This window comes from Mustela putorius, unplaced genomic scaffold (genome assembly GCF_011764305.1).
Source record: "Mustela putorius furo isolate JIRA1106 unplaced genomic scaffold, ASM1176430v1.1 tig00003870_pilon_pilon_pilon, whole genome shotgun sequence".
Classification (NCBI taxonomy): Eukaryota; Metazoa; Chordata; class Mammalia; order Carnivora; family Mustelidae; genus Mustela; species Mustela putorius.
The window spans coordinates 3,223,135-3,250,929 of NW_025422022.1; the positions used below are offsets into that span (position 1 = coordinate 3,223,135).

The window sequence follows — 27,795 nt, forward strand, 5'->3', positions numbered from 1 at the left end:
AGGCTTGGTGTAAACCAGTTTATAAATTTGCTTTTCTAACAGATTTATTTATACTTTAGCACATCTCCCCTGAGGACTTCATAGTTATATAAAGAAGATTTTTTATTGTAACAGTAACTTACAGACCAACACCTATTTTATATATATGTGTGTGTATGTGTTTGTGTGTGTGTGTGTGTGTGTGTGTATAAGCCATGTAAACAAAGGCAATAACTTTTAAAAGTATCTAATTTTAACTGTATATCCAAAATAATGATTAATGATAAGCTTGAATAAACTGGGAAAAATAGGGTAAAATGGGGGAAATGGCTACATTTGTGTTTATCCATCCTTAGAGCCATTATTTGAAAAATTACTCCCAAAGTGGCTACTTACCATCCCAGTCCTTTATTCTAGTAATTAGAAATACTAACAAATAATGACATTACTAATTGAAATATCAATTTTGACAAGCCTTTACTTATTTCTCTATTAAAATGACTTCCTGAAAATATCACAGGAAGTTAATGAATCACTTGTTAATTAAATTTGAACTTTTCTTCTCTAGTATTCAAATGAAAAAACTGAAATATGGTATATTCAAATTGTTTTATACTAAATTGAACATTAATGGTTATATAAATATAATATATGGTAATATAACACATGAATGTGATAAGAATCTGTAACATTCATAATGGAATTTGCTAATTTTGAATATTGGCTTATCTTTTAAGTTTATTTTGTTCCTGAAAATTCAAGTGCTGAAATAATGTTTTACCAGCATTTCCTAATTAGCCAAGTATAACTTTCTATGAAAAATTTAAACATTCTCAGGCAACTAACAAATCAATCTATCTTTTCTTCTCTTGTTTTGTTAGCCTTTTAGCAAATACCCCGCTGTGATAAATGACATCTCATTCTGGTTGCCCTCTGAGAATTATATAGAAAACGATTTCTATGACTTGGTACGGACAATTGGAGGAGACCTGGTGGAAAGAGTTGATCTGATAGACAAGTTTAAACATCCAAAGTAAGTAAAAAACTTTCTGATTTTATCCCTTTCTTGTCTCTATGTGACAAATGGCGTATGGAAATATATAATAAAATTTTGCTGAAACTCAGTGCATATGAGACAGAATGTCTCCAGAATTTATCATGAATATATAGTTTATTAGAAAAGACTTTTATATCAGTCCTTTCTGAAAATCTTTCTAAAATACAATTTTAGTCTTTCCTGCCTTAGTAAATATGTGAAACAGAATGTTTTAAAGATCTTGGAGTTTTTCAGTATTGTTTTTAGAAGTGATTTCTTACCATTATCACATCCCAGGAACAGAGGAGATGTGTCAGAAACAGGGGTTTGTGGAGAAAAGGCTGTTCTGTCAGTCTCTCAGTGAATATTTATTAACCACTTGTCTCATGCCAAAAGCTGTATCAGGTCCTAGGATAAAGTTTAGTAACTTAATCAGGACCCATCTCGGTGTTGGCCTGTTTTCCCCTGGGGTGTGTGTGTGTGTGTGTGTGTGTGTGTGTATGCACGCATGCGCCCTGTAGTCTTACACGAATCAGATTTGATTCTACTTTGGTTTTAGAAAAGTTTTCTTGACTTGTATCATTAAGGATTTGTTCTGATCCATTGTTCTACTCTGTCTCATTCTTCCGGAATTCCAGTTCTGCATAAGAAGGCTCTCCTGTATGTGACTTCTCTACCTATTACTTTCTCTCTAATGTCTTAAAACTCATTTCCACGTCATTTTGAATGCTTTTCTCACTGCTGTCTCGTCTGTCCCTACTGTTGCCTGCAGTCTCTTCCTCCTCGCTCACATCCCATCTCCATCTTCGGTCACGTTGCTTTTCCCCCTTTTATGAGCTTGGCAAGCTCACATTTCAATTTCTTCTGTCTTCCTCTCTGAATTATTTCTGATTTGTAGTTTTACTTCATAGAGGAATTGCTTCATTTGGTTCTTAAAATGTATTGCAAGGTATTTGCCCAGCAATTTCTTACGATCCAGTGGCAACATTTTTTTCTATGACTTCTTTGTTAATAAGTTTTTCTTTCCTCTTCCTTATTTTTTCCCCAGTTTTTACATTGATGTGCCTGTGGTGTGCATATGATTTGCCTTTTTGTTACTTGTATTTGAATGGCATTGGATTTTCTGAACCAGCTATGGGCACAAAGTTGAGGTATGAGTGTGGGTGTTGACATGGCAGGGAGGGGCCAGGGTGATGGTTCGTGTTAACCATCCTCACCACTCTATGGCTATTATCCTCTCCAGTGCCAAGAAATAACTCTTTCTTTGAATATGGCTCATTCATCTCATTGATTCCTTGTGTAGTTCTGCCTCCCGCCCCAAATCCTCTCTTCTTACAAACAGAAGATCCGCCTTTGTTTACTTCAGTTTCAGCACTTATTGGTGATAAAGACTTTGAACTTCAGATTATAACCCTCAGGTCTGAGAAATGTGTCTTTGCTGGTATTTTCGGAGAAATGCCACTGCGTGTGTTTCCTTCCTTCCCATCTCATTAGCTTCTACTTGCTTTCAGCTGCTTTTGGCAGCCTTTAAATATATTTTAGAGTTTGCAGATGATGTCTCTTCCCTAACTTTACAGAAAACAGTATATATGGAGCAGCTTGGGTTTTTGACACGATGGAAGACCCATTCAGTCTGGGTCTTTTCTGTGAGAGAAATTTCTAGGAATTTGCATGTTGATAGTGAAATTCCAGTTACTTACTATTGAAGAAGAGGGAAAGTGTAGGACCAAGACTGATTATTCATTAGTAACTGAGATACCAAAAGGACATGACTTGTTATCTTTTCCCCATTGTTGTTTAATATTTAAAAAACCCATGGGAATTAAGGATTCAGAATCCATTCCTAATTTTGTACTTCTCAAGCTTTTGCCACCTGCCCTTGCCTGAGCCCTGTCTCTACTCTCATATCATCAGTGTCAAAAGATAGAGGAGTAGCCCCTTCTGGTTGGAGATGATCAGATCTTAAAGGTTGGAGAGAGCTGTAATGGCCTGGATGTGGGAATAAGTGTGGTTTTGGGTTCAGGTAAATACTAGGATTTTCGGACTGGGTAGTGATTTGTGTTGGTGAGAGTAAATGCTGAATGGGCATGCTAATTGGAGAAATTGCTGTGAGAGTGAGGTAACGTTGGAGTCCTTTGCCCATGGACGTACCGGGCAGGCAGATATTCCATTAAAAAAAAAGAAAGAAAGAAAGAAATCACTGGACTGTATAGGAGTGCTCTACTGATGCAGGTCTATACACACAACCATATTCTAGTTCATGAAAGGAGAATCTATCCAGTTGCTTCCACTGTGGACACAGTACCACAGTACTTTTGATTGGGAATTTGAAAACAACCAACCAACCAAAAAAATACTTTTTATTGGCACTGACCTTACCATTTTTAAGTGAATGTTAAACAGATATTTAAGGCCAATTATTCTAAAGCTATGCCAAATGATTAGCCTGCCCAGAGTGCACACCTGTCTCAATAAGGGCCTTTCTGTTTGGAGTAAGGTTTCTGAGGCAGAGGTTGCTAATTACCTCTCAATATCCAATCCCCCATTTAAAAAATAATGTAGCATTGATTTTTTTGTCTAAGCAGCTTGCCAGCTAACTAAAAGCCTCCACTATAACTAGGTGTATCTTTGTGGCCAAGTCTAGCTAATGACCCATAAGTAGAGGTGTTTAGGTATTTCTGAAAGTTTCCCTGAAAAGTTGGGTTGAGGCTGTCCTTTTCTTTCCTGCCATTTGGATGTGAATGTAATGGCTGGTACTTCAGCACCCATTTTGGACCATGGTATGACCTTGGCAATGGAAGTTGTGTCGAGTACAACCTCGGTCTCTAGCACTAGAGTGTCAGTTCAGCCCTGGACTTTTATGTGAGAGACAAATATCTTGTTGAAGCCACTGGTTTTTAGATCTTTGTTACTGACAACCAAAGGTAAACTTTGCTATTACAGCCCTGAGGGAAAGGATAGACTTACAGAAAGGGACACATTATTTAGTAATAGTGACTCACTGACTAAAGACCCTCAGGAAATATCTAGGATAGGAGGGTGGCAAACCGTTTCTGTTGAGGGCCAGTTTGTAGATAGTTTTGACTTTGAGGGCCATAGGGTCTCTGCAACACCTGTGCCCTACTCTGCTATTGTAAAAGCCATGGACGAAATGAACCAAACAAACATGGCTGTGTTCCAGCAAAGCCTTAATTACAAAAACAGGTGATGGGCTAGGTTTGGCCCATAGTTTGCTGACCCCTGATATACAGGAGGGAGCCACATACAATTCTTTAACTGACCCCTGCTCATATATTCTAAAATTCTCCTCTCGGATGTCTTTTTTCCTCGGGCACCCTGCACCCTCCTCTTCTCCTTCCAGTAAGAGTTCCTGACTTGGGTGGTGGCAAGTGGAGGGTCACCTGATCTTGTACTCATCAGTGCCTATCTGGAGTTTAGGACTTACTTATTTTCTAAATGCATAAATTAAATACTAGATTAAATATTGTTAGGTAGTCTAAAGAGCTCTGACCCTTTCTTTGCCTAACATCAAGAACTGAGAAATGCTAGTAGTGCGTGAAAGACTCTTTGAAATAAACAAGTAGTTGAACAAATTATGTCTTTTTTTCTTGCCATGTCTTGCGAACAAGAGCAGATCCCAAGATGCCTCAGGGAGACACAACAGCTGAATAGGAACCTAATTTCATAATGATAGACAAATGGGCACATTTTTCTGGGTTACAGATAATAGTCTGTCCTGAATGGTCACAGATAACAGCTGTTCAGGTTAGAAGAAGATGACTTTTTGTTCTAGCCCGTGCGGCTCAGATAGGACAGATTTAGATTGAGCTCAAGGTAGAGGCTTTCGGAAGTTAGAATTGGGGGATTTAAAAGACTTACTTGACTGGACTACAAGAAATGGTTGGTGGGGAGGATGCCCCAGGTGTCTATAGCAGGTGCTCCCTGGCCATGTCCCCAGATCAGTGCTTCTTATAGACCTCCTCCATGTTTCTGGGGCTGCTGCTCACTCCATGCATTCTGCTCAGTCATGGACATGCTTTCCTGAATCCATGAACCCAAGCCAGGTTCTAGTTGGGGCTGAGATGCTAGAGGCAAGCATCCTGAGCCATGGGCACCGAAGGCGAGTCCCACCGAAGGCGAGTGCCAGCTCTGTTCAGGCCTCCTTGATCCAGTTAATGGTTCTGTTCTTCCTGACTGACCACTTGAATTGGAACAAATTTAGCATAGGTTGGTACCAGAGCACTTGTCGGCAGTTTTTCATGGTGTGCCCAAGAGGGACTTCACCAAGAGAGGCACTTTCTCCGTGTGGCTGGCCCCCCTTCTCAGTGGATTTGAATCGCGGGTATTACCTGCTCCTAATTGGCCACAGCATGGGGGCAGGTGTCCCTGTGGATAAGGCAGTTGGGGTGACTTCTCCTTCCTTCTTCCCTTCCTCTTGTTTTTCCTTCCTTAATCTCTTTCTTTCTTTCTTTCTTTCTTTCTTTCTTTCTTATGTTTGATTTTGCTTTGTCAAATTGCATCCAATAAAAACATAAAAGTTTAAAAATGAAAAGGTGGAGATTCACCCATCACGTCAACACCCTAACACCACATTTCTTCATATCGTTACATTTTCCCTGTCTTGACTTTCTTCATGTGTATGCTCCAGATGACATTTGATCCCGGAATGATGTATGCTATGTATTATCAGCCTTCTGGTCTAGAGTGGGGTTCTTCAGCCTCTCCACTACTGATATTTGGGGCCAGATAATTCTTTGTTGGGGGGGGCTGTTCTGTGCACCCCAAGATGTCAGCAGTACCTCTGACCAGTCTCAACCCCTACCAGCACCTTATGATGACCAAAAATGCTTCCTGACATTGCCAGATATCCCCGGTCAGGCAAAATTGCCCTCAGTTGAGAACCACTGGGATATTATTTAGTGGAGAATTTCTTATGTCTTCTAAAAAATATTATTTCTTAAAACCATGCTTTACTTTTGTGTTCTGACCAGCAGGGAAAAGGGACAGAAGGACTTTACAAGAGGGAGGTGTTCCAGCAGGGCTTCTTGTGGTTCCAAGAAACACACATGACAAAACATCAGAAAAGCTGGGCACCCCAGCTAGGCTTCAGAAAGAGCTGGAGCTAGGGCAGGGTCTGACCTTTCTGTCTCCATTGCTCTTTCTGGGGTTTGTCTACCAATTTCTGCTTCTCTGTCATGTTTTATTTCCTCATGCCCTCTCAGGCTCTCCCCTGCTTCCTGCTTTCCACCATATAGCTTATGCTCTCTCTGTATTTGGCGGAGCTCAGAATGCCCTGCCCAGCCCCCAAGTCTAAATGACCTTCAGGTGTCAGTGCTCAGCACCATTTGCTAGCACTTTGCCCAATTCTGACATTCCCGACAAAGGAGTCTCACCGGCCTGAGATTTTCTGGCCAAGTCAGAGGTCACTGACCAGCTGGAGGACAGGTTCTCCTGGAATCAGGTGTCTGCCCTCGCTCTAATTAGCCACATGAGTCAAAGGGACAGGCCTCTGACCTTGTTTTATAGGTCGGTAGGTTTACTGTCTATATGGAGCTTTCTTTGTTTTCTCTGTAGCCTGAACTCAATAGCTTCCGACTCAGGCACTGCCATTTTCAGACTGCCTTGAACTTCACACAGAGGCCTGTTGTAAGAATGTTAACCAATCGCTTCTCGAGTTCCTATGTTATAGGACACATTGGGCTCATTGGGACCACATGGATAGTAAGGGAAGAGATCCCAATTTTTGTGGGACTAAATAACGCAAGAAGAGTGAACTAGCAATAAAAAACAGAAGGTGATAATAAGGTAGGTTAAGCCTCGTGTGTGGCCTGCACAGTTTCTTGCATGTGTCTGATGCCCCACAAGCCTTCCCCATGTGAGGGGCAATGTCCAGGGCTATAGGTTCAGAGCAGGGCAGCCATTGGTCTGGGAAGATTTCCCAGGAGATGAGACAGCGAACTCTGCATGTCTGTCTCCCTTCTGCTATCTTGTGAATGAGGTGTACACAGCTCATTCTCAGTGAGTGCCTCCGAGTAGAAACCTTCAGTTCCTGTGAAAAGAACCCTGGGTTGTTATGTTCTTTTGTTTCTGGGGCAGATTCACTCAGGGCGGCCACTTGAAGACAGACGGGATTTATTTTTTTTTTTTTAATTTATTTTTTTATTTATTTTTTTTTTAGATTTTTTTTTTGATTTTTTTTTTTAATTTTTTATTTTTTATAAACATATATTTTTATCCCCAGGGGTACAGGTCTGTGAATCACCAGGTTTACACACTTCACAGCACTCACCAAATCACATACCCTCCCCAATGTCCATAATCCCACCCCCTTCTCCCCAACCCCCTCCCCCCGGCAACCCTCAGTTTGTTTTGTGAGATTAAGAGTCACTTATGGTTTGTCTCCCTCCCAATCCCATCTTGTTTCATTTATTCTTCTACCCACTTAAGCCTCCATGTTGCATCACCACTTCCTCATATCAGGGAGATCATATGACAGTAGTCTTTCTCTGCTTGACTTATTTCGCTAAGCATGATACGCTCTAGTTCCATCCACGTTGTTGCAAATGGCAAGATTTCATTTCTTTTGATGGCTGCATAGTATTCCATTGTGTATATATACCACATCTTCTTGATCCATTCATCTGTTGATGGACATCTAGGTTCTTTCCATAGTTTGGCTATTGTGGACATTGCTGCTATAAACATTCGGGTGCATGTGTCCCTTTGGATCACTACATTTGTATCTTTAGGGTAAATACCCAATAGTGCAATTGCTGGGTCATAGGGCAGTTCTATTTTCAACATTTTGAGGAACCTCCATGCTGTTTTCCAGAGTGGCTGCACCAGCTTGCATTCCCACCAACAGTGTAGGAGGGTTCCCCTTTCTCCGCATCCTCGCCAGCATCTGTCATTTCCTGACTTGTTGATTTTAGCCATTCTGACTGGTGTGAGGTGATATCTCATTGTGGTTTTGATTTGTATTTCCCTGATGCCCAGTGATATGGAGCACTTTTTCATGTTAGACGGGATTTATTTAAGAAAATGCCTGAATCAGAACAGGAAACCCATTTGGAACCAAGGCAGGTCTAAGGGCTAGAGATCTTTTGAAACCAGGCACCTCTGGCTCTATCCCTCCGCTTGCTCCTCTCAGCCAGGGACCACTCCTAAAACAGCTCAGCCCCACTTTCCAGAACACAGAACCACAGTCTGAACATTTACAACCAGAAGGGTTCATGGGACATTTTTTCAGAACTAGCCTCGTAGGTGTGGACCTCCTTCCCCCATCCCCCACCAGTCTGCTCCTCAGAGCTCTGTGTAACTGCTCTTGATGTTGACTCATTCATATCTTGTGTTCCTTATGTGCACTTAAACTTTTCCAGGCTATTCCGCTTGATGGAAACTCCGTAGGGCACTATGGCATAGTCTCTCACTTCTGTCTTCCTACAGTGTTTAAATTGGAAGGAGGCTGGCTGCCTGCGTGATGCTTGGTGGATGGCTCATTGATCCTTCTTCGTTCCTTAGAGGAGCTTTTGTTAAATGGCTGGAAGTATTTTATGACCTAAAAAGTAGAGGCAATGTAGGCCAGTGGAAAGAGCTCAGAATTTAGAGGCAGAGGCCATCAGCGGAGTCTTGGCCCTTCACATCTTAGAAGTCCCATAAAGGGATTCTCTAACCTCAGTTCCTCATCTGCCAACCAAGGGTGTTAACATCAGCCAGAAATGGCAGCTGCAAAGATTAGGTGAGCCTATAGGTGTGAAATGCTTTGAAAACAGCACAGAGTTGGTTCAAAAAAAAAAAAAAATTTAATAGCTATCACAGGAAAAACCAGTAACTTTCACAGTCAGCCCATCTTGCTTATTAAAGAGTAACCTCGGCACAGCCAGGAGTCTTGGATTTGGTCGCCAAATACATACAACTAGGAAGTTCTGGTCATCGCGGGAAGCAGAGTGAGACTTCATATAAAACTATCATTCTGAAGTAATCCATGTTCTTCCTGCAGCTTAAGGAGTACATGTTCAATCATAAAAAAATAAAAATACTTCGTAAAGTGGCATAGATGTTGGTCAGCAGAGCCGCGTCGTCAATATGGCTGTTCTCTGGGTTCTGTATTGGGAAAATGCCACGGCTGGTGGCAGGTGCGGTGACATCTCCGGTTTACAGATCACTCCCTGGTCCTGTTTCTTGTGACAGAGCCAAAGAAGTGCAGTTATCTGAACTTAAAGCTTGGCCAGCAATGAAAAGCCAGCGACAGCTAATCTTGAGAGAGCTTGTCAGAAGTTGTGTCCCCTTGAAACTGACAGTATGAGGTACCAGGGAGCTGGCTCGGGGCGGACAGGCCTGCTTTAGAACTCTCCTGGCTTCTTTCCCTTTCTTCACATTTATTGCCATGCTGGTGGCGTGAGTCTAAGAACTTTTATTGTTGTGGTTCAGACAGCCCAGAAAGCAATTCTAAGAACACTATTTTTAGCCTGGGTATTTGTTTTTCCCTACCTTCCTCCCTTTAGCTCCTTCCCTAAAAGCCTTCTTTTTTAAAGCGGCCCAGGAGGGGTGCATTTTCTCGGGGTCACACAGAAGCCCTGCTTGCCACCAGCGTTAGACAAATTAAAACACAATTAGCTCAGCCCCCAAACGTGCCCTGTCCCCTAGCACTTCACCATTTGCTGAAGGAGCCTTTGACATTACCTTCAGCACTGACCCAGCAGGGCCCTGGGAGCAGCGTCTTGGCACAGAGCAGAGAAGGAGTGGAGAGACTGCTTGTTGACAGCCAGACAAGGAGAGGGGCCTGGATCGTCAGTGATCTGCTGTGTGCATGCACACCTTCATGAAAATTAACCATGAAGCCGCTCTTCCCTCTTTAACTTTCAATTAGCAGTTTTCAGGGAATTCTTTGGCTATAATCTTCACTTGGCATCCCGTGCACCTTTTTGCAGCGTGGAGACTGAATGCTCTCTTTCTAAGATGCAAGGCAGAAGTAACCCACTTCCCTTGATATTTCCCTGTCCCACCCCCAACAGAATCGATCAGATGAGAGTTAAAATGCACACCAAGGACAACCTGTGAGGGGAATCTCAGCCACAGAATTGGCAGAAATGTGATGGGGAGGGGCAGCCCCAACCCCTCATTTTGGGCAGCGACGAGTCATGCTCTGCATCATTCTGGATCTTTGAATCTGTTATCCAGGTCACAAGGTCACTTCTTTCAACTAGCTACCACCCAAACGTGAATCCCAGAGCTGCAGTGGGAGCCTGCCTCCCACTCCCAGCTGCACCGTCCATATGGGGTCAGCGACCTTGCCCTTCACACCACACAGAGGCTTAGCCTTGACTGTACCGTGACCCTCACAGTTACTGAGGATGTCTTAGTAACCAAGAAATTTATGACTCCAAATACGGCCTGGCACTGCGCAGCTTCAGAATCTTACGCAGAATAACCTAACGGTTATCCTGATTATGGATCTTGGAGTCGAGTTTTAAAGATGAGATTTATAAGAAAGTTTCTGAGACCTATTTGAATTTCTGAGCAGCGGAGATGGGCTCAGCAGACCTGCCGATTCCTCCGGCTCCAGCCAGGATGCAGCTGGGATGCACAGTGCGCGGGCCGGGTTGGTGTCCAAGTGTCCCTTGGGCTAGTTACCTTCCTTAGCTTGGTCATAACTGAGACTTAAGCTGCTGGTGTGCAAAAGCAAACAGAGACCTCTAGGGATGAGGGGTCAGCTCCAAGGGAAAGGACCAGTGGTGTATACAGTTGGTCCAAATCGCATCCTAGATCTAGGGCCCCTTTCTTATTGGGGACATTTGGGAGGGTGCCATGCGGTCAGCAGGCCCGGTGGAAGTGGGTGGCAGAGCAGATGAGCAGTCACAGAGAAGCCGGGCTTAGGGCCGCACACAGTCTGCTGCCACCCCAGGGCTCTGTCCCCCCCTTAGAGGTGGGGTGGATCTGGAGTCCAGATGTGGGGGTGGAATGTAAGGGATACTTAAGGTGGGAAAGCCTGGTGACCAACAGGAACTTCGATTTGGTTTTTTTGTTGTTGTTGTTGGTTTGTTTTGTTTTAACAGCCTATAGCTCCAAGGGGGAATCTACTTACTCAAGTGTCGTTTGGAGCCACAGAAAGCAGGACTATGACCAGAATTTAATCAGGCGTCTAGTGAGGACAGAGCAAGGTAGAATGTTCTGGAAGATTTACTGAAGAAGAGAAGGATACCTCAAGGCAATGTAGTGCCAGTCAGGGCATCCTGTTCCAGTGGGGCTGCTGTGGTCAAGAGAGGACTAGTTAGACACTTAGGAAATGAATTGAGGAACTTCTGTTCAGATCTCCCCAGCATGTCACCGCCACCTGCTCACGGAGACCTCAGCCTCCTGCAGAGTTCCTATCAAGTATTTCTGGAGGCTCCTAAGGGTGTCCCGCATTTGCTTATGCAGACTTCCCCTGAACATGCCAGTGATTCATGGGGGACCCTGGTTTCCTCCTGGATATCGCCAGTCCTGCTGCTGCCCCAGCCAGCACACCCATGAGACTTTGGGGGGTCTTCATGGGGTCTTGCACTGTTTCAGTTTTGGGCAGAGCTGTGCCTTCCTTTGAGGGTGTGGCACCTGTCACACAGCTCTGCTTTGAGCCCCATGTCCCTTCCTACTCCGCAGAGCCCCTCCCTCGAGGCTTTTCCCTCCAAGCAAACCCCTGCCAAAAAAGGCTCCGGGATTCCAGTGCAGACCTGACTCCCGCTGAGTTCAGACCAGAATCTCTTCCTCAGAAACAAAGTTCAGCAAAATCAACAAAATGCCAGTCACCTTCTCCTCTTTTGTGAACAGAACTATTTTTGCAAGATGTCTTAATATTTCTCAGAGGAGAAAGAATACCCCACGAAAGTTTTTAGATTATGTATTTGACAGATCCGGCCACTTTTCTTGTTATCCACTTCCTCCTGACAGGAAGTGACGATAGTAAGATGAGAAGAGAGGGAACCCTCAGTGAAAATGAAGCAGGTGAAATATTTGTGCAAGGGATGACAGCTGTGGTCTATGCATTTACGCAGAATTTTACTGGAATAATTGCTTATCCCAGCATTTATTAAATATAGTAATCTCTCCTAGCTGGTCATCTGTCTGGCAACACACATGATATCAGTGACGGTGGAATAAGCATTTCTAACACGTCTGTTCTGGCACTTTCCATGTTGCATTGTATTCGTACAGTTCCCACCCCTGCACTGTGAGTTATGGCCAGCCATTGGGACTTTAACTTTCTACTCTATTTGAGGAATAAAATATAGCAGCCACTCAATAAACATATGATGAATGAATGATAAAAAGAACGAAAACCCAGGAACAACATACCGACATCATGTTTTCTCCAGCTATAACTGACATCCATTTCTCTGTAGACCAGAAAGAGACCCCACGGGGTCACATTTTGCAGATGGGTGACCAGAACCCTTTACTATCAGTCATGATGGTTTCTTACTGAGGAGAAACAGAGTAGGGGGTGAGGATGGCTCCTCAGGAACAGGAATTGAATTATAGCAAGTTGGATTCTGAGTAAACTGCTGGTTTAAAAATAGTGGTTTTGAGATTAGTGTTCACATGGAGAAAGGAAGAAAGGAAAGAGGAAAAAAAAAGTACCTTTGAAGAAGATTGGTTGTATCCTCTGTAAAATATATTTTAATACTCTGAGCTCCCAGGATCAGAAAAGTGTTAGAAGTATGCAAATTGTCCATGATTACCTAAGAAACCCTTTCCTTGATTGGAAGAGCAGAAATCACAGGGCTGAAGAGAAATTCAAGGAGTCAAATTATAACGTGTTTGTGTGTATGTTTGTTTGCCACAGGTGAGGAACAAGGGGAAACTGTGAAGGAAGGTAACATGAAAGGAAGAAAAAAGCTATCTGTACAAGGAGGGCAGAGAAGCCTTAGCTCTCTTGAACGTGGGCTTTCCAAACCACTACGTACCTACGCCATGCCATTTAGAGTCGTAGGAGTAGTGGATCCCTGACATGGCTGCCAACATCCTTTTCTAGCAGCAGCTTCTTCCCTCATGTGCCTGGCTCATAGGACAGCTTCCACACTGGTCCAGTGGGACTCTGTCCCCAGACCTAAGTGATTGCTTCGGGAGTAGGCACCTTGTAAAGCTGGGCCAGTAGGCTTTTTCTCCATAATGTTTGGATGGAAGACGAAAAAGAGCTTAGGCTGCGAATGATATATCTAGGAGCCATCTCTGGCCACATTTCAGTGAATGTGGGGAGCAGAGAAGGAGAAGGAAACGGAAGAACAGAGATATGACATGGAGAGAAGAACTGGTGTGGTTGAGTCCTCGGTTCCATTCTGTTCTGGGACCAGCTACACTCCACCCTTCCCACAGTTCAGTTGTCCACTCCTTGCTCAGATTCCCTAAGCAAGTGTAACCCCCTGTTGTTTAAGTTGGTTTAACGTGGGTTTCCATTATTTGAGATCAAATGAGTTCTAAGACATGTAATTACAGACTTAAGGTGTTGGAAGAGGGCAGGAAGGAAGATGGTGACAGGCCAAAGTCATCAGCTTCTTTTCCAGAGAACTCTGGAACACCAGAGAGTTGAGGCTGCAGGGGCCCTTGAGTTCCAGATGTTTCTGTTCTGATTCTGGTTCTGAATGGTTCTTTTCCTCTTAGCTAGAGTAGCTAAAACTTAATGTATCTCAAGTTGTGATTCCTTCATCCTAGCGACCATGAATATGAACACTTCCCATGGGTGCGGCACAATGCTATCTGTGATGCTTATGGTCAGAAGATATAAAAATGACTTTTAAAATGAGCTCTTGTCCTCAAGGAGCTCACAGTCTGATAGGAGGGTCAGTGCACATAGATATTTGCAATTTAATATGAGAAATGTCTTAGATAACAGATGGCACCACCATGATTTCAAAGAAGAGTAACACCTCTCTTGCCCTAAATGATCAGGAAGTGTTTACAGGTCATGGTTCAGCTAACAGGTAAGAGTTAGCTATGGAATGGGCCAAGATATTCCAGGCAGAGAAGGCCACATGCACAAAGACAGGAAGAGAGAGAGATGAAAATACTTTACTGTGCCCAGCATACAGGAAGCATGGCGGAGTGGGCGGAAATGAAGCTGGAGGGTTCAGGAGGAGCTAGATCTTAAAGGCCTTGCATTTCCTTATACACATGTGGACTTTTCTGGTAGAACATGTAGGGAGTCATGTGCTAATTTAGCTGTTTTCAAATTTGGAAGTGATTATCTGTCTTGAGACTCTATTGGCCCTGGCTAAAGCCAGAGGTAGGAAAGATGGAGAAGCACATCTCAATAGCTTATCTGTATGGAGGAGATGAGTCTGAGCTGAGACAGTGGCCAGGGCTTTATGTGAGAAGCTGACCAATGGGAAGGATATTTGGGAGTTAAAATCCACAAGAATGGTGGAGCCCATTGAAGAAGTGAGCATGGAGATGAAGGAATCCAATATAACCTCCAAGTCCTGAGTGGTATGACTGAGAGGACGAGAGGGCTGACCTTGAGGTAAGGGGTTAAGTATGGGGAGCAGTGCTTTGGTGGAGATTATTTGGTTACTTTCGGTCCTCTTGAGTTTTAGGTGGGCTGCCTGGGAATGCCGGCCCAAGAGCTCATGAGAGACGGGCCCAGATTAGAGTATACTGTTGGCAGTTGGCGCTCTGGTCAGAACTGAGATGCCCAGGGTGTGTCTGGAACAGAAGGGGAAGGCGAAGAAAGAATGAACTCCAGGAAAGGCTTAAAGAGATGGAAGAGAAAACGAGTGAGTTGCAGGAATTAAGAAGGGTGACCCAGAAGGTCCAAGTAGAGGAGCAGAGGCTGGGGCATTAAAGCATGGAAGGTCCATCTTACACGAGCAAGATTAGAGTGTGCAGTCAGGTGACCTGCCAAGACCACATGGATTTGGCCAGTCCGAAGCCTTCAGAAGCAGGTTCAAGGACAGGAATTACTTTGGTGAATCATATTTCTTCTCCTTTCCCCCTTGTTTTGGCTTCACAAATATTTATTCCATAAATGTTAGTAATTAGAGAATACTTGATATAATGGATATATGCAGAGGGTTGATATGTAGGGAGCAAATTTTGATGTCCTAACTCTGGCACCTAGACCTGGGTCTTCATGGCTATGTGTTTGGTGATGTTGGTTTGGAATAATGTTGTGGGGAAGTTTCACTTTCCAGTCACTTACCTGTTTGTATGTTCCCTTCCCCTCCAGCTCATTTAAAGGGTGGTAGGGCAGGGGAGCCCTCTCTGAGAAGCAGGAATTATACAGGAACAAGGCTTTGAGATTAGTCTCCTGCACTTGGGTGGCCCACTTAAGATAAGCCTCATTAAATGCACTTCAGAGGAGATAGCCCAGTGTATTGAACTTAAGAAAGGACATGGCATGCCAATTAAGACCTGAAAATATGAATGGAATTTGGAATTTCAACAATACTTTGATCAGCACTTCTTAAAATGGTATGGGGGCGTCGGGGGAGAAGACTCCTTAAGGTGATGTGTACTTCCCTTCGGCTGCACACAGCCTCCTGCTTCAAAGGAGGAAGCCACCCCGGGGGACAGAAGTGCAACCAAGTACCAAAAAAAAAAAAAAAAAGAAAAGAAAATTAGGCTTGACCTCCGCTCACCTCTCAAGGCAAAAACAGCCTCCTCAAAATGAGAGAAATAAAGCCAGGAAAAGAAGGTGTGAGGCATATATCATAAGGGAAACAGAGAGGAGTAGATTTTGATTATATTTAGAATGTTATTTTTTTTTAACCTAGATTGAATCAAGGAATACCTGTACGTTGAACTTCTTCGTTACAGGATTCCTACTGCCAGAAAGCCTATTTAAATATGAATCCCAAATAATGTGATATCACATCTGATACAGGAATATATCTGGCAATATTAAACAGATCAAATTCTTGGGAAGACTAGTCTGAATTGAAGCTATTCTTGGCATAGTTAAAGTAAAGGAGATCAATACAGATATTCAAGATGGAAAAACCCTAATAGTTAATAGAAAACCAAAACTCAAGGTCCCTCCAACCTTCAGAGCAGAGCTGTTTCAAGTGCTTCCCAGAAAACAAATGTGTTGCGGCGCCTGGGTGGCTCAGTGGGTTATGCCTCTGCCTTCAGCTCAGGTCATGATCTCAGGGTCCTGGGATCGAGCCCCACATTGGACTCTTGGCTCAGCAGGGAGCCTGCTTCCTCCTCTCTCTCTGCCTCCTTCTCTGCCTACTGGTGATCTCTCTCTCTGTCAAATAAATAAATAAAATCTTTAAAAAAAAAAAAAAGAAAGAAAGAAAGAAAACAAATGTGTCTTAGAGATTTTAGCCAGGGGCCCTTCCACATCTTCATGTACTGGAGGATCTTCCACATCTTTCCTTCCTTCCTTCCTTCTTTAAATCATGTGATCTTGTGTCCCACCTATCCTGTCCCTCACACAGCTTTGCTCAGCCAATGGCAGGACCAGGTGGAGTTTGAAATTGGATCCTATAACATAGGACCAACTTTATTGTAATCACACCGTTTAATTACTTTAAATAGTACTTCTAGCTAGGTTTCCTGCTTAGAGTACTACCAGGAGGATTTTTGTTCTTCTAGCTCGTGCTGTAATAGGAAAATGGCAAGGCAACTATTGTACTCCTAATTGCAAATTTGTTTAATTGAAATTACATTCAGTCATTCTGACATACTTTCAAGCAACTGTGAAAAATAGCTACTATGATCTGTTGGTATGCTGCTTTGAGTAGCTAATAATTTTAGTTGGATGGTGTTTTTAAAAGTTCCTTATTGTTAGTAAACATGAAAAATAAAGTTAGAATAAAACAGCAGCAATAATTGCAAAACTTTATATTTGTGTGTAAGTTGGGCCTTGGCATTATGTTTTAAAAACCTGCTTCCCACCCCACCCCCAAAGAAATTCTGTTGAAATATCTGCTGAGTATATTTTGTGGAAAATAGATCTATACAGTCCATAGTGGATGTGAGGAGAAAATCTCCTCTGTTGCACTTTACCCCTGAACCCAAAGTCTCAGATTCAAGGATGTCTGACAAATCTGTTTGAAATTGGTGTCCGTGTAGATGGTGTCCCCTTGGAAGGGCTACCCTAAACTTAATTTTCTGCTTTGTTTTTTTAATGAGGTGAAATTCACATGACAAAATGAGGCATGTTTGAGTAAGCAATTCAGTGGCATTTAGCACATTCACGGTATTGTGTGACCACCACATCTATCTGGTTATGTAGATCCAAGACATTTTCATCACCCCAAAGAAACCCCACACCCATTGCAGGGCTGCTTCCCATTCCCCATCCTTCCTTCCCCCAGCCCGGGCTGCCACCAATCTGCATTCCGCCTACATCATAGAAAAGGAACTCACACTGTGTATGATCCGGATGATCCATTGTGTGTGTCTGACCTCTTTCATTAGCATGTTTGTGAGGCTCTTCTACCATTCAGCATGTAGCAATCTTCATTCCTTTTTATGGCTGAATAATTTTCTATTCTACATGTAAACTACAGTTTACCCATTCCTCCCTCAGTGGACATTTGGGTTGTTTCCGTATTTTGGCTACTGTGAATAACGCGGAGGAACACGTATGCAGAAGTGTTATTTGAGTCCCTGTTCTCCATTGTTTTGGGAATATACCTAGGAGTAGAGTCACTGAGTCACTTGGCGATTCTGTGTAACTTTTTTTTTTTAAAGGTTTTATTTATTAATTTGACAGAGAGAAATCACAAGTAGACGGAGAGGCAGCCAGAGAGAAAGAGAGAGAGAGGGAAGCAGGCTCCCCGCTGAGCAGAGAGCCCGATGCGGGACTCGATCCCAGGACCCTGAGATCATGACCCGAGCCGAAGGCAGCGGCTTAACCCGCTGAGCCACCCAGGTGCCCCTCTGTGTAACTTTCTGAGCAGCCGCCAGACTGATGGCTGTGGTGGTAAATCACTTTCCGTTCCCACCAGCCGCATCCACAGGCTTCCACTTGCATCCTCTCCGACACTTGTTCCTCCCTCCCTTCATCCGTCCATCCTTCCGTCCAGTCAACCAGCCATTTGGTTTCGATGTATATTTCCTTAAAGACTAAATGATTTCTTCATCTGCTTCCTTGGCCATCTGTAAATCTTAGGAGAAATGTCTATTCAAATCCTTTGCCATCTTTTTCATTGGGTTGTTTCTCCCCCTTTTTTTTTTTGGAGTTGTAAGGGTTCTTTATGTGTTCTGGATACTGGATGCCAAACTTTTTATTGCTTCTTAATCTCTTGAAAGTTAAAAATTATTTCCTTCTTTCTCCTTCCTTCTTTCCTTTCTTCCTCCTCCTCCTTTGCTTTCTTACATGCTGAAAATATCAAATTTGGGTGTTAGATATAATGGCTCTTTAAGAAAGGTATAAGGGAGATATTTAAATTTCTTGTAATTCAACAACCCACAGGTAAGCACTGTTTTCATTTTTATACCCTTTTCCATTCCTTTTTTTCCCCAATATATAGGATAAGCATGCATACATATATATTCAGAGAATTCTGCTTTTGTTGCAAACTATTAATTTTTTAATGCTTTGATGTGGAAAAGTTATATTTATTTACATATAATTAGCAGAGCACTTTGTTGTTTTAATGACTAGTGAGATAGAATCTTTCATGAATTTGTTTATTATTTCAAATACCTTGCTTAAGTGTTCAAGTGCGTTTGTTCACTTTTTCTGTTGGGGTTTTATAAACAATAAAACATCTCAGATCAACTTGGTGTAAGCTATTTATATCCCCAGAGTACTAGTCCATTTTCTCTTGGTTGTTATGAAGCTTTCTTCAGACTGTATCTGCCTTTTATTATTCTGTGTGGTATTTGGGGCAGAGGGATATTTTATCTTCTTTCATATTGTCATATCTAACATTTTTTTCATTGATTCCTTCAATTGTTTTTCCATGTAAGAAGTCCTTGTCTGTCCCGTAAAGGATTATGTAAATATTTGCTTACATTTTCTCTTAAGTTGTTTATTATTTAAATTGTATTCCTGGCTCTGTCTGGAACTTACCATGGTGTTGTGAGATGAGAGGACCACACTTCATTTTCCTAAACAGCTAACTATCTTTCCTGATACTGTTCATAAGATTAATAATTTGCAATAAATGAATCTGTTACCAAAGACATGAAACCAATTGTCTTACTCAGTTTTTTTAAAAAGACACTTAAACACAGGCTTTTAGATGAACTGGGTCATCTGTGCCTTGGTTTACATGAATTCCCATTCTTATTAAATGAGAAGCCACCATCTCATGTCAGACCAGAGTAGCCACTTGGCAACCCTTAGTCCCTCTTCTGGAGGCTATGTTATAGTCCGCAGGTATGAGGAAGCAAAGCTTCCGCGTGTCCTTTGTCCTGGGTAAATGCTTTTATGTCACATTGATGAGGTTCCTGAGATTGGGGCATGGTTTCTGTGGTTCAGTTGACCTGCAGGACTATACAATGTAGTTGTTGCCACATTCTGTCTTATTCCATATTATGTCCCAGAAGGAATGGAAGGTCATTGCTCAGAGCTGGGAAGCCTTCGTGGGCCAGTGGCTATAGCTTGGGCTTTGGAGGTCGCCCTCAGTTTAGTTCTTTTCTTTGTGGGCCTGTGGGACTTCGAGCAACTTGCTTTATCTTTCTAAACCTCAGTTTCTTTATCTTTAAAATGGGTCTAACATTAGGAACTACTTTAAAAGGTTATTTTGCAGTGCCTGGTGCATAAGTATATAGTAAGTGTTGTTGATGGTGGTGATAATACCCTAGCGGCGAATTTCTTCTGGGAGAAACTAATAGTAATTAAATGCAAGCATTAAATACACACCAAGAACAGCAAAGCATCTAGGTTAAAAAGCTTAGTGAGTTGTACTTACTGTAGTTAAGCTCATACTCAAAATAAGCATCCAGTTTCTTAACGAAAATTTATTCCATACAATAAAATTGCTTTCTCAAGGTCTTATTTTGGATATGAAGAGGGAACAAGAAGGTTGAGGATATGACAAGGGAAGAAGAGCATAGGTAGGTTAAGATGTAATAAATTGGGGAGGGGGGCAGTGTGAGCACTGTAGGACATAGGTAGCACATCGTTGCTGGTAGAAAAGTACAACAGAGGAAATGAGAAGGATGCCCCATGGTAGAAAATGACAGAACTGGGCTATGCAGCCAGCACTTCTGTTCGCAGGGCAGGATTTGATGAGACAGACAGACGTCCGCTGTGGACAGGCCCTGCATCTCAGTGTCTCAGGGTTTTGAGTCAGGCCTGAAGTTTACACCAGGGAGTCTAAATACCAGAGGGATCCTGCACAAGGTAGACCGCACCCTGTATTCTGATTTGGAATTCGGCAAGCGGTTCATGTGCTGATGTAAGTGAACACCAGCTAGTTCCTGTCCGTGTTCATCAGACAAGAGATACCAACCATTTTAGATACCACCATTTTGCCATCATCTGTTGGTGTTTCTAGATCTGTTTCACGGCAAAATAATTTTCAAAGCACATCAACTACTAGACATCTCTTTTTAGATAATGTAGTTATATTAGTTTATAAAAAGCAATTACATTTCTTTTTGAGTTTTAAAGACATGTGATAGGTTTGTTTGGGTGTTTTGTGTTCGTTTTTGTTTGTTTGTTTTCATCAGCATTACTGTTCGGAGATATCTAATAGCATTCCAAAATTTGAAGTCATATATAAATTATACTGGGTGTAGTTCCGAAAATGGCAACACTTATATGGAAGACTAAAAGTAAAAATCTCTGGGGTGCCTGGGTGGCCCAGTCAGCTAAGCATGCAGCTCTTGGTTTTAGCTCAGGCCATGATCTCAAGGTCGTGAGATCAAATCCCATGTCAGGATGGTGGTATTGAGGACTATATTGGGCTCTGCACTGGGTGTGGAACCTACTTAAAAATTAAAAACAAAACAAAGTTGCAGACATTAGTACTCATCCCCCCAAATACTTCAGTGTGCATATCATTAACTTTATCACATGAGTATGTATACTTCACATGATAGACATACTTTAGCATGCCCATCATTAAATACAAAGAAATGTAAATATCTAAACTATACATGGTTTATACTATACAATATCTAAACTATAATCTAAACTGAGCACCGGGGTGGCTCAATCAGTTGAGTGTCCAACTCTTTATCAGGTCATGATCTCAGGGTTGTGAGATTGAGCCCCAGGTCACGCTCTGCACTGGGTATGGAGCCTGCTTGGGATTCTCTCTCTCCCTCTCCTTTTGCCTCTCTCCTCCACCTACCCACTTTCTTGGGAAAAAAAAAAAAAAAATTTTTTTTTTAAATAATATAAATAAATAGGTAGAAGTAAAAATGTCGGTGAGCCTCTCCTCTCTCCCAATCCAGAGCAGTGGGCCCTAGCATCCATGTTGTATAGTGGGGCTTCCTCTCTACACCCTGTCCCTAGCCCCTAGTCTCAGCTGATTGGACCCAGACAGATGCTTGACCCACTATGAGAATTTACAGTTGGGAATGACAGGGATTCAGTCATTTTTTTGACAGAACTATCTCCCACATTGTCTGTTTGCCTTGAGAAACAAAGAGGCTCAGGATGGCAGTCTATAGAGAAGAGAGCCAGGCAGATATACAGACGGAAGTGGAGACAGGAGGCCAAGATGGAGTCTAGAGGCCAGTCAGGTCCCTTACTCCTATGGTTTCCTGGGGCTGGAAGGCCTGCCTCTCCCTGGCCGCCTGGCTCCTGAAACAAATTCCCCATCCCTGAGGAGCCAGCAGGACTCCGGGAGTAGATTTCCTTTTCTTGCCCCAGAGCCCAACAGAGGTACCCAGGAAGTCCAGCGGTTTCCTGTTTCTGTCCCTTGAGAGCCTCTTTGTTAGCCTTAGTGCCAGAGTACTTTCTCTGGCACTTAGGAACTTTGCTGCCTAAATGTCCCTTCAATCTGTGAGTTACACTTTCTGACCCACTGCGTTGGCACAAGAAGCTCCCACGTCAGAGAGAGCCCAGAGTGCCTCCCAAATCAAGAAGAGCCATGCCAGGCACCAGATGGCACGGAGAATTTTACAAAACATATCAATAAGAAGCGAAGCCTCTTTATGAATACTTTCCATAAACCCTCTCGGTTAAAGCGAGCTTCAGTCAAGTGAACAGGGAGACAGATAGACACATGCAGCCCTCCATCCTGGCACACAGTGGCCCAAGACACTCCCAGGAGTATGGCAAACTCACAGAGGAAGAAGAAGAATCCAGAACAGAAGGAGGAGCATCAGGTGCCCGGGTCAGACTAAGCTGTTCCTGATGAGGAGGACTAGGAAGGTACCAGTGTCCCTAGGCTCGATATATCCCATCCAGTCAGTTGTTTGATGGTGTCTGAACACATACTGGTTGAGGGCAGTGTCCAGTGGCTCTAGCCCAGCACTGTCTTTACTCAACTGACCTCATTACACCTTTGCTACCCACCTTGGGACGGGCAGTGTTGTGGGCTCCCTTTCAGACTCATACACCAGGCAGCAGGGGTAAAGCATCTCACCCAAAGAGACAGAGCCTCTAAGTGGCAGAGCCGGCATTCCACCCCAGCAGCCTGAGCCCAGGACTTGTTCCTACCAGACCGCCATATTGCTTCCAGCGTATGGCTTTAAATCGCTTGCTGGCCTCTTTGGTGTCTTTCTAGAGACCCAACATGAAGGCTTCCACATTACCTTGCTAGGACTGCCCTAACAAATACCACAGACGGGGTGTTTTAAATAACAGAATTTTATTCTCTCGCCACTCTGGAGGCTAGAAGTTCAAGATCAAGGTGTCAGCAGGATTGGCTCCTTCTGTGGCCTCTCTCCTTGGCTTGTGTGTCCTCACAGGGTCTTCCTTCTGTGTGTGTCTGGTCCTAATCTCCTCCTGTTATAAGGCACCAGTCAGATTAGGGCCCGCTCCATGACCTTATTTTACCTTAATCACCTCCATAAAGACCCTATCTCTAAATAAGGCCATATTGTGAGGTGCTGGAAGTTAGGACTTCAACAGACGAATTTTGGGGGACAAATTCAGCTCACAACAGCTCCTTAGAGGAATTTTATGGATAGCTCTTGATTTTGGTCCCAGTCTGATATCTAAGGTGGGCCATGATAACAAGGAGTGCCCTTTGGAGCAGTGACTTCTGCATGGGGATGCTGCACCATATACAGGGAGAGGGTCCTGTGTGGTCACTCTCCGAGGCCATAGTCTAGCACAGGACTGGAAGAGAATCATACACTTTGCTTTTGGGGGTTATAATGAAAAGAGCTAGTTCAGGGACTGAAGCTTGCTGCAAGAATATACCACTGGTAAGGGAGACATGACCCCAACCCAGTCTCCCCAGGCCACGCGTCCCTGAGAACTGACCTCTCTCGGGATGGGTAGTTTTCTAGCTGGCACCCAGGAAGCTCATTTCATGCCTCTGTTCTGTGTTCTCTGCACAGGGCTAGACTGTGATAGTACCTCCCTCACTGGTTCCTCATGATTCTGTTTCTCTTGTGGCATATCTGACTTTCTCAGGAGAGAGGATCTGATTGGTCTGTAGAGTCACTGCCATGATGGTGGAGGGTGGTAGCTGGGGGGGCCTCTGCTGGGTAGAGCTCAAGCCACTAGTTGCTGCATGGCCAACCCCCATCCTTGGTCCAGTCTTAAGAGGCCTGCTAAGAGCATGTGCAATTAGGTCTATTGACACAGAAGAAAGTGACCTCCATTCTAAGACCAGCCTCTCTGTTTGGAGAGGTCACCCAGGCTCTTTGAGCCACTGGTTTCATCATCTAAAAAACCGATGTAATAACCCTCCCTTAAAAGCAGCATTCTAAGTCAAAAAGGAGTTGAAGTTCTTTAAAGTACATCCAAATAGTTTAAAGCAAGGTGATTCAATTTTTAATTTTAACACGTGTTTCTTCAGCCTTCGGTCCCAGTGCCTGTTACTGTACCTTTGTACCTCCAGTCCTGTCGTGGGAGTTATTTCATCAGAAGCCAGACTGGTGGCCTTGGTGATTATTTGAAATTTGCATATGAAATGTTATACTGTTTATTCCCTGCACTTAAAGAACTTCTAAAGATTTGCGCTCATCCGGGAATCATGTCAGACATATTTAGGGTATTTGGAGGAATTTTCAGGAATGAGAAGTAGCTGCTTCTTGCTTAAATAAGGTTCCCACTTCAGTGGGCCATTTGCATAGATAGCCTGTAGGGAACCGTCGTGCCTGGGAAAGGCCACATTTTGTGAACTGGGGAATCAGACGGATCTTCCTCTCTTCTTTAATCAGCATTTGGTCTCTCTCTTTGCAAATGGGTCTGTGAGGACAGAGCCAGTGAGGGCTCTCTCTGGAGGTGTAGGGCCTAAGGATGGTGCACGAGGTCCTTGGAACATTTCACTGACTGTCAGGTAAGGGCCCCTTCAGAACCAGTCTGTCACTCCCCATTAGAGATGTGACCTGTTCCCCTCCGTGGGGCGATCTGCTGCCTGTCTGCTGCTTTAGGTCCTGGGCAGCTGGCTAGAACACGGAGTTCTTTGAAGGGTCACCTGCTTTCCTCCCCTTGCTTCAGAGCTGTAGTGCCCAAGGGTCCCATGCTTTCCCAAAGGTATGCTGTCTCTAATCAATTCCCAATTCAAGTGGTGGGTTTGTGAATAATTTTTTTTTAATCATGCCCCATTTGCTAATAATCTGCTTCACTCTAGGACTATTTAACTTTTTTGTGAGGGTGTGCCTTTGAGGTCTCTTTTTCCCGTAGCCCTCTGAGGGTAATTTATTTTCTTTCTTTCTTTTTTTCTTCCTTTCTTTCTTTCTTTCTTTCTTTCTTTCTTTCTCTTTCTTTCTTTCTCTCTTTCTTTCTTCTTTCCTTCCTTCCCTCCTTCCTTAAGATTTTTACTTATTTATTTGAAGAGAGAGAGCAGGAGAGAGCATGAGTGGGGTGAGGGACAGAGGAAGAAGCAGACTCCTTGCTGAGCAGGGAGCCTTGAGCGGGACTCGATCCTAGGACCCCAGGATCATGACCTGAGCCAAAGGCAGACACTTAATGGACTAAGCTGCTCAGGTGCCCTGTGGGTGCTTTTCTTAGGGGGTGTATGTGCGTATGCGTGCGCTATCATGCACCAGCTCCGTATGACAGACTATATTATGTACTGATACAGGGGGAGGACTGAGGCTCAGAGAGTCTGATTCACTCACCTGAGCTCGCACAGCTCTTGGTTAGTCATGGCAGGCCTTAAAGGGGTCTCAGCAGCTCAGACTCTGCTTCACATGAAGAGCAGCCAAATTAAACCTGACAGTTGGCCAAGCCTCCTCCTTGGAGCACCAGAATTGTACATTTCCAGGTCAGTGTAGCAGACTTGAGGTCTGACCTGCTCACATAAGGAACAGCAGAGGTTTCGTGCCAAAGTTGCAACGGCCCAGGTTTTACGACGAAGCCCCCACTGCCCTGCTCCCAGTGCAGGCTGGAGACAGGCCAGCTTCTCTTCCTGTTGGGAGGAGTGCTAGGAGGGGAGTGAACAGCTGTTTTGGAAGATTGTCCTTATTTTCAAAACACCATTCATTTCCCTTGGGGCTCTTCTTACTCACAGTGGTGTGTCATCCCAGAATCACAGAGAAGGGAGGCAGACCAGCTGATGCCGTTCAGCAGGCTTCTCGCCTGCTGCACTCACTGTCCATTGTATTCTATGTGTCAGCAGTTCTAAGGACTCTCCCAGGCTACATGCCCTCGATGCCAAGGGCTGGTAACGAAAGTCGGGATTAATGTTAGCCCCAGGGAACTCACTCAGAACATGCTTGCTTATCCAAAATGGTTATCCGTGAGTGACTACACGTACTGAGCGTGGGTTACCAGGTATCAAAGAGTTCAAGTCCAGAGGCCACCAGGCAACCTGAACAGTAAACTCAAGGCTCCCTTGGTCAGGAAACCTTTCACGACACCTGTCCTCCAGGGATAGCTGTTCATATTGGTGGCCACTCTGCCTACATGTACGTCCATCAAAAAGCCACTAGCATTTTATTGTACTTTGTGTTTTCGTGTGTTTCCCGTGAGACTGTAAACTCGGGGTAGGAATGTTGTCTTACTGATTGATTACCCTCAGTACTTAGCAATCATTAGATTGAATAGTTATAAATATTTGTTAAATGAATAAAATCGTCTTAGCCATGGACTTACAGGAGTCCCCCCTTATCCACAGGGGGAATGTTCCAGGACCCCCAGGGAATGCCTGAAACCGTGGATAATACCAAACCCTATATATACTCTGGTTTTCCAAATGTGCACACCTGTGATAAAGCTTTATGAATGAGGTACAGAATGAGATTAGCAACAATAATCAAGTAGAACAATTATAATAATATCCTGTAATAAAAGTTCTGTCTTTGTCTCTCAAAACACCTTACCGTACTGCGCTCACCCTTGTCATGATGTGGCTTGACAAAATGCGCACACAACGAGACGTGTGGTGAGTGACATGGGTGCTGACGTAGTGTTAGGCTACGACTGACTTGCCAAGGATACACCAGAAGGGGGACTGTCTGCTTCCAACCGCGGCTGAGCACAGATAGCTGGGACCACGGGAAGCAAAACTGCAGACAGAGCGCGGGGACGACCATATGCCAGTCTACATACGTGCCCATGTATGTGAACGTGTGTGTGTGTATGGACTCCAACACGTCCACAGGTAACGTGTCCTATATATATACACACACACACACACACGAAGCAGTAGTTTCCCATTTTCGGGGGACAAGTTCATTACTGCAGAGAACTATAAACGTAGAACAGTAGAGGCTTGCACGTGAGCTGTGCTGATCCAAGACAATCCAGCTATATTGCTCTTGGGAATATTCTCAATCCCACATGTGTCTTTTTTTTTTTAAAGTCACTTGACCATTGTTTAAGCTTTCCGATCGTGTGCATGAAGGGCTAATGGTGGTTTACTCTGAGATAGAACTTAGGCTGAAAAAAATAAAACTCTTAATTTTAAACCCTTTTGGAATATCTCAAGTTATTCCTTCCCCTTTAAAACAGTAATTGAGAGCTGATATTCTGGCGTTTCCTGTCTCTGCCCCGCGTGTAGAATCTAACCCAGCACCTCAGGAAGAAGAATGGAAGGTTTTTTTAAATGTCAAAAAATAAAAATAGAACTTCCTCCTGTGCCTCTCACTCCAGCTTCTGTGGCAGACCTCGGATGCCTGCTTTCTAGGATTAGATAAGAAAGTAATTTACACAGCTGTAAACAACTCAAAAGAAGGGTGGATTTGGAACACACGGTGCCATGTCGGTGCTCACGATTGGAGTCCATTGGGCCAGTAGGGTGGGCACAGAAGGATGGGGGCTGTGGGGGAGCTCACAGGGCGCAGCAAACCTTCCACAGCCCAGTGCTGGCTTTCCGAGCTCCCTCTGGATCCTCCTGACACTCCAGCACCACGGCCATGTAGACCCAGTGCACTTCCCCTGGCCCCGGCTGGGCCCGACCCCCCCATGCTCACCATGGCACCATAAACATGGCCCCCATCCCCAGAGAGATGGGACAGAAGGGAATGAAAAGCTTGGAACATGAGATTCAGGAAGAAGCTTGATTGGCAGCTTTTTAAAGAAAGAGTTCTTTCAGATGAAGGAAATAAATCGTTCCACTCTAAGAAAAACTCTTACCTCCCTTATGATCTGGCTTCACACACACAACACGCACACAAATTTTCTTCCTGGAAGAGGGAGCAAATGGATGTGGGTGAGACGAGGAGCTGAAATAATAATCCAGCTTTGATCAAAACTCCTTGTTATAGTGTTCCCTCTGAAAATGATTTCTAATCAATGAGTGCTACCACAGAGCACCGAGGAGTAA

General features: G+C 43.8%; 1 protein-coding gene across 11 annotated transcripts in view; it reads left to right on the forward strand.

Annotated features, from left to right (window-relative positions):
- The window catches only part of FARS2 (phenylalanyl-tRNA synthetase 2, mitochondrial), a 529,842-nt gene that overhangs the window by 377,031 nt on the left and 125,016 nt on the right, over window positions 1–27,795 (forward strand). For all 11 annotated transcript variants that reach the window (XM_045066960.1, XM_045066961.1, XM_013056788.2 and 8 more), the window contains one exon: window positions 861–1,012. In XM_045066960.1, coding sequence (XP_044922895.1) covers window positions 861–1,012 — 152 coding nt within the window. The remainder of the gene's footprint in view (window positions 1–860; window positions 1,013–27,795) is intronic.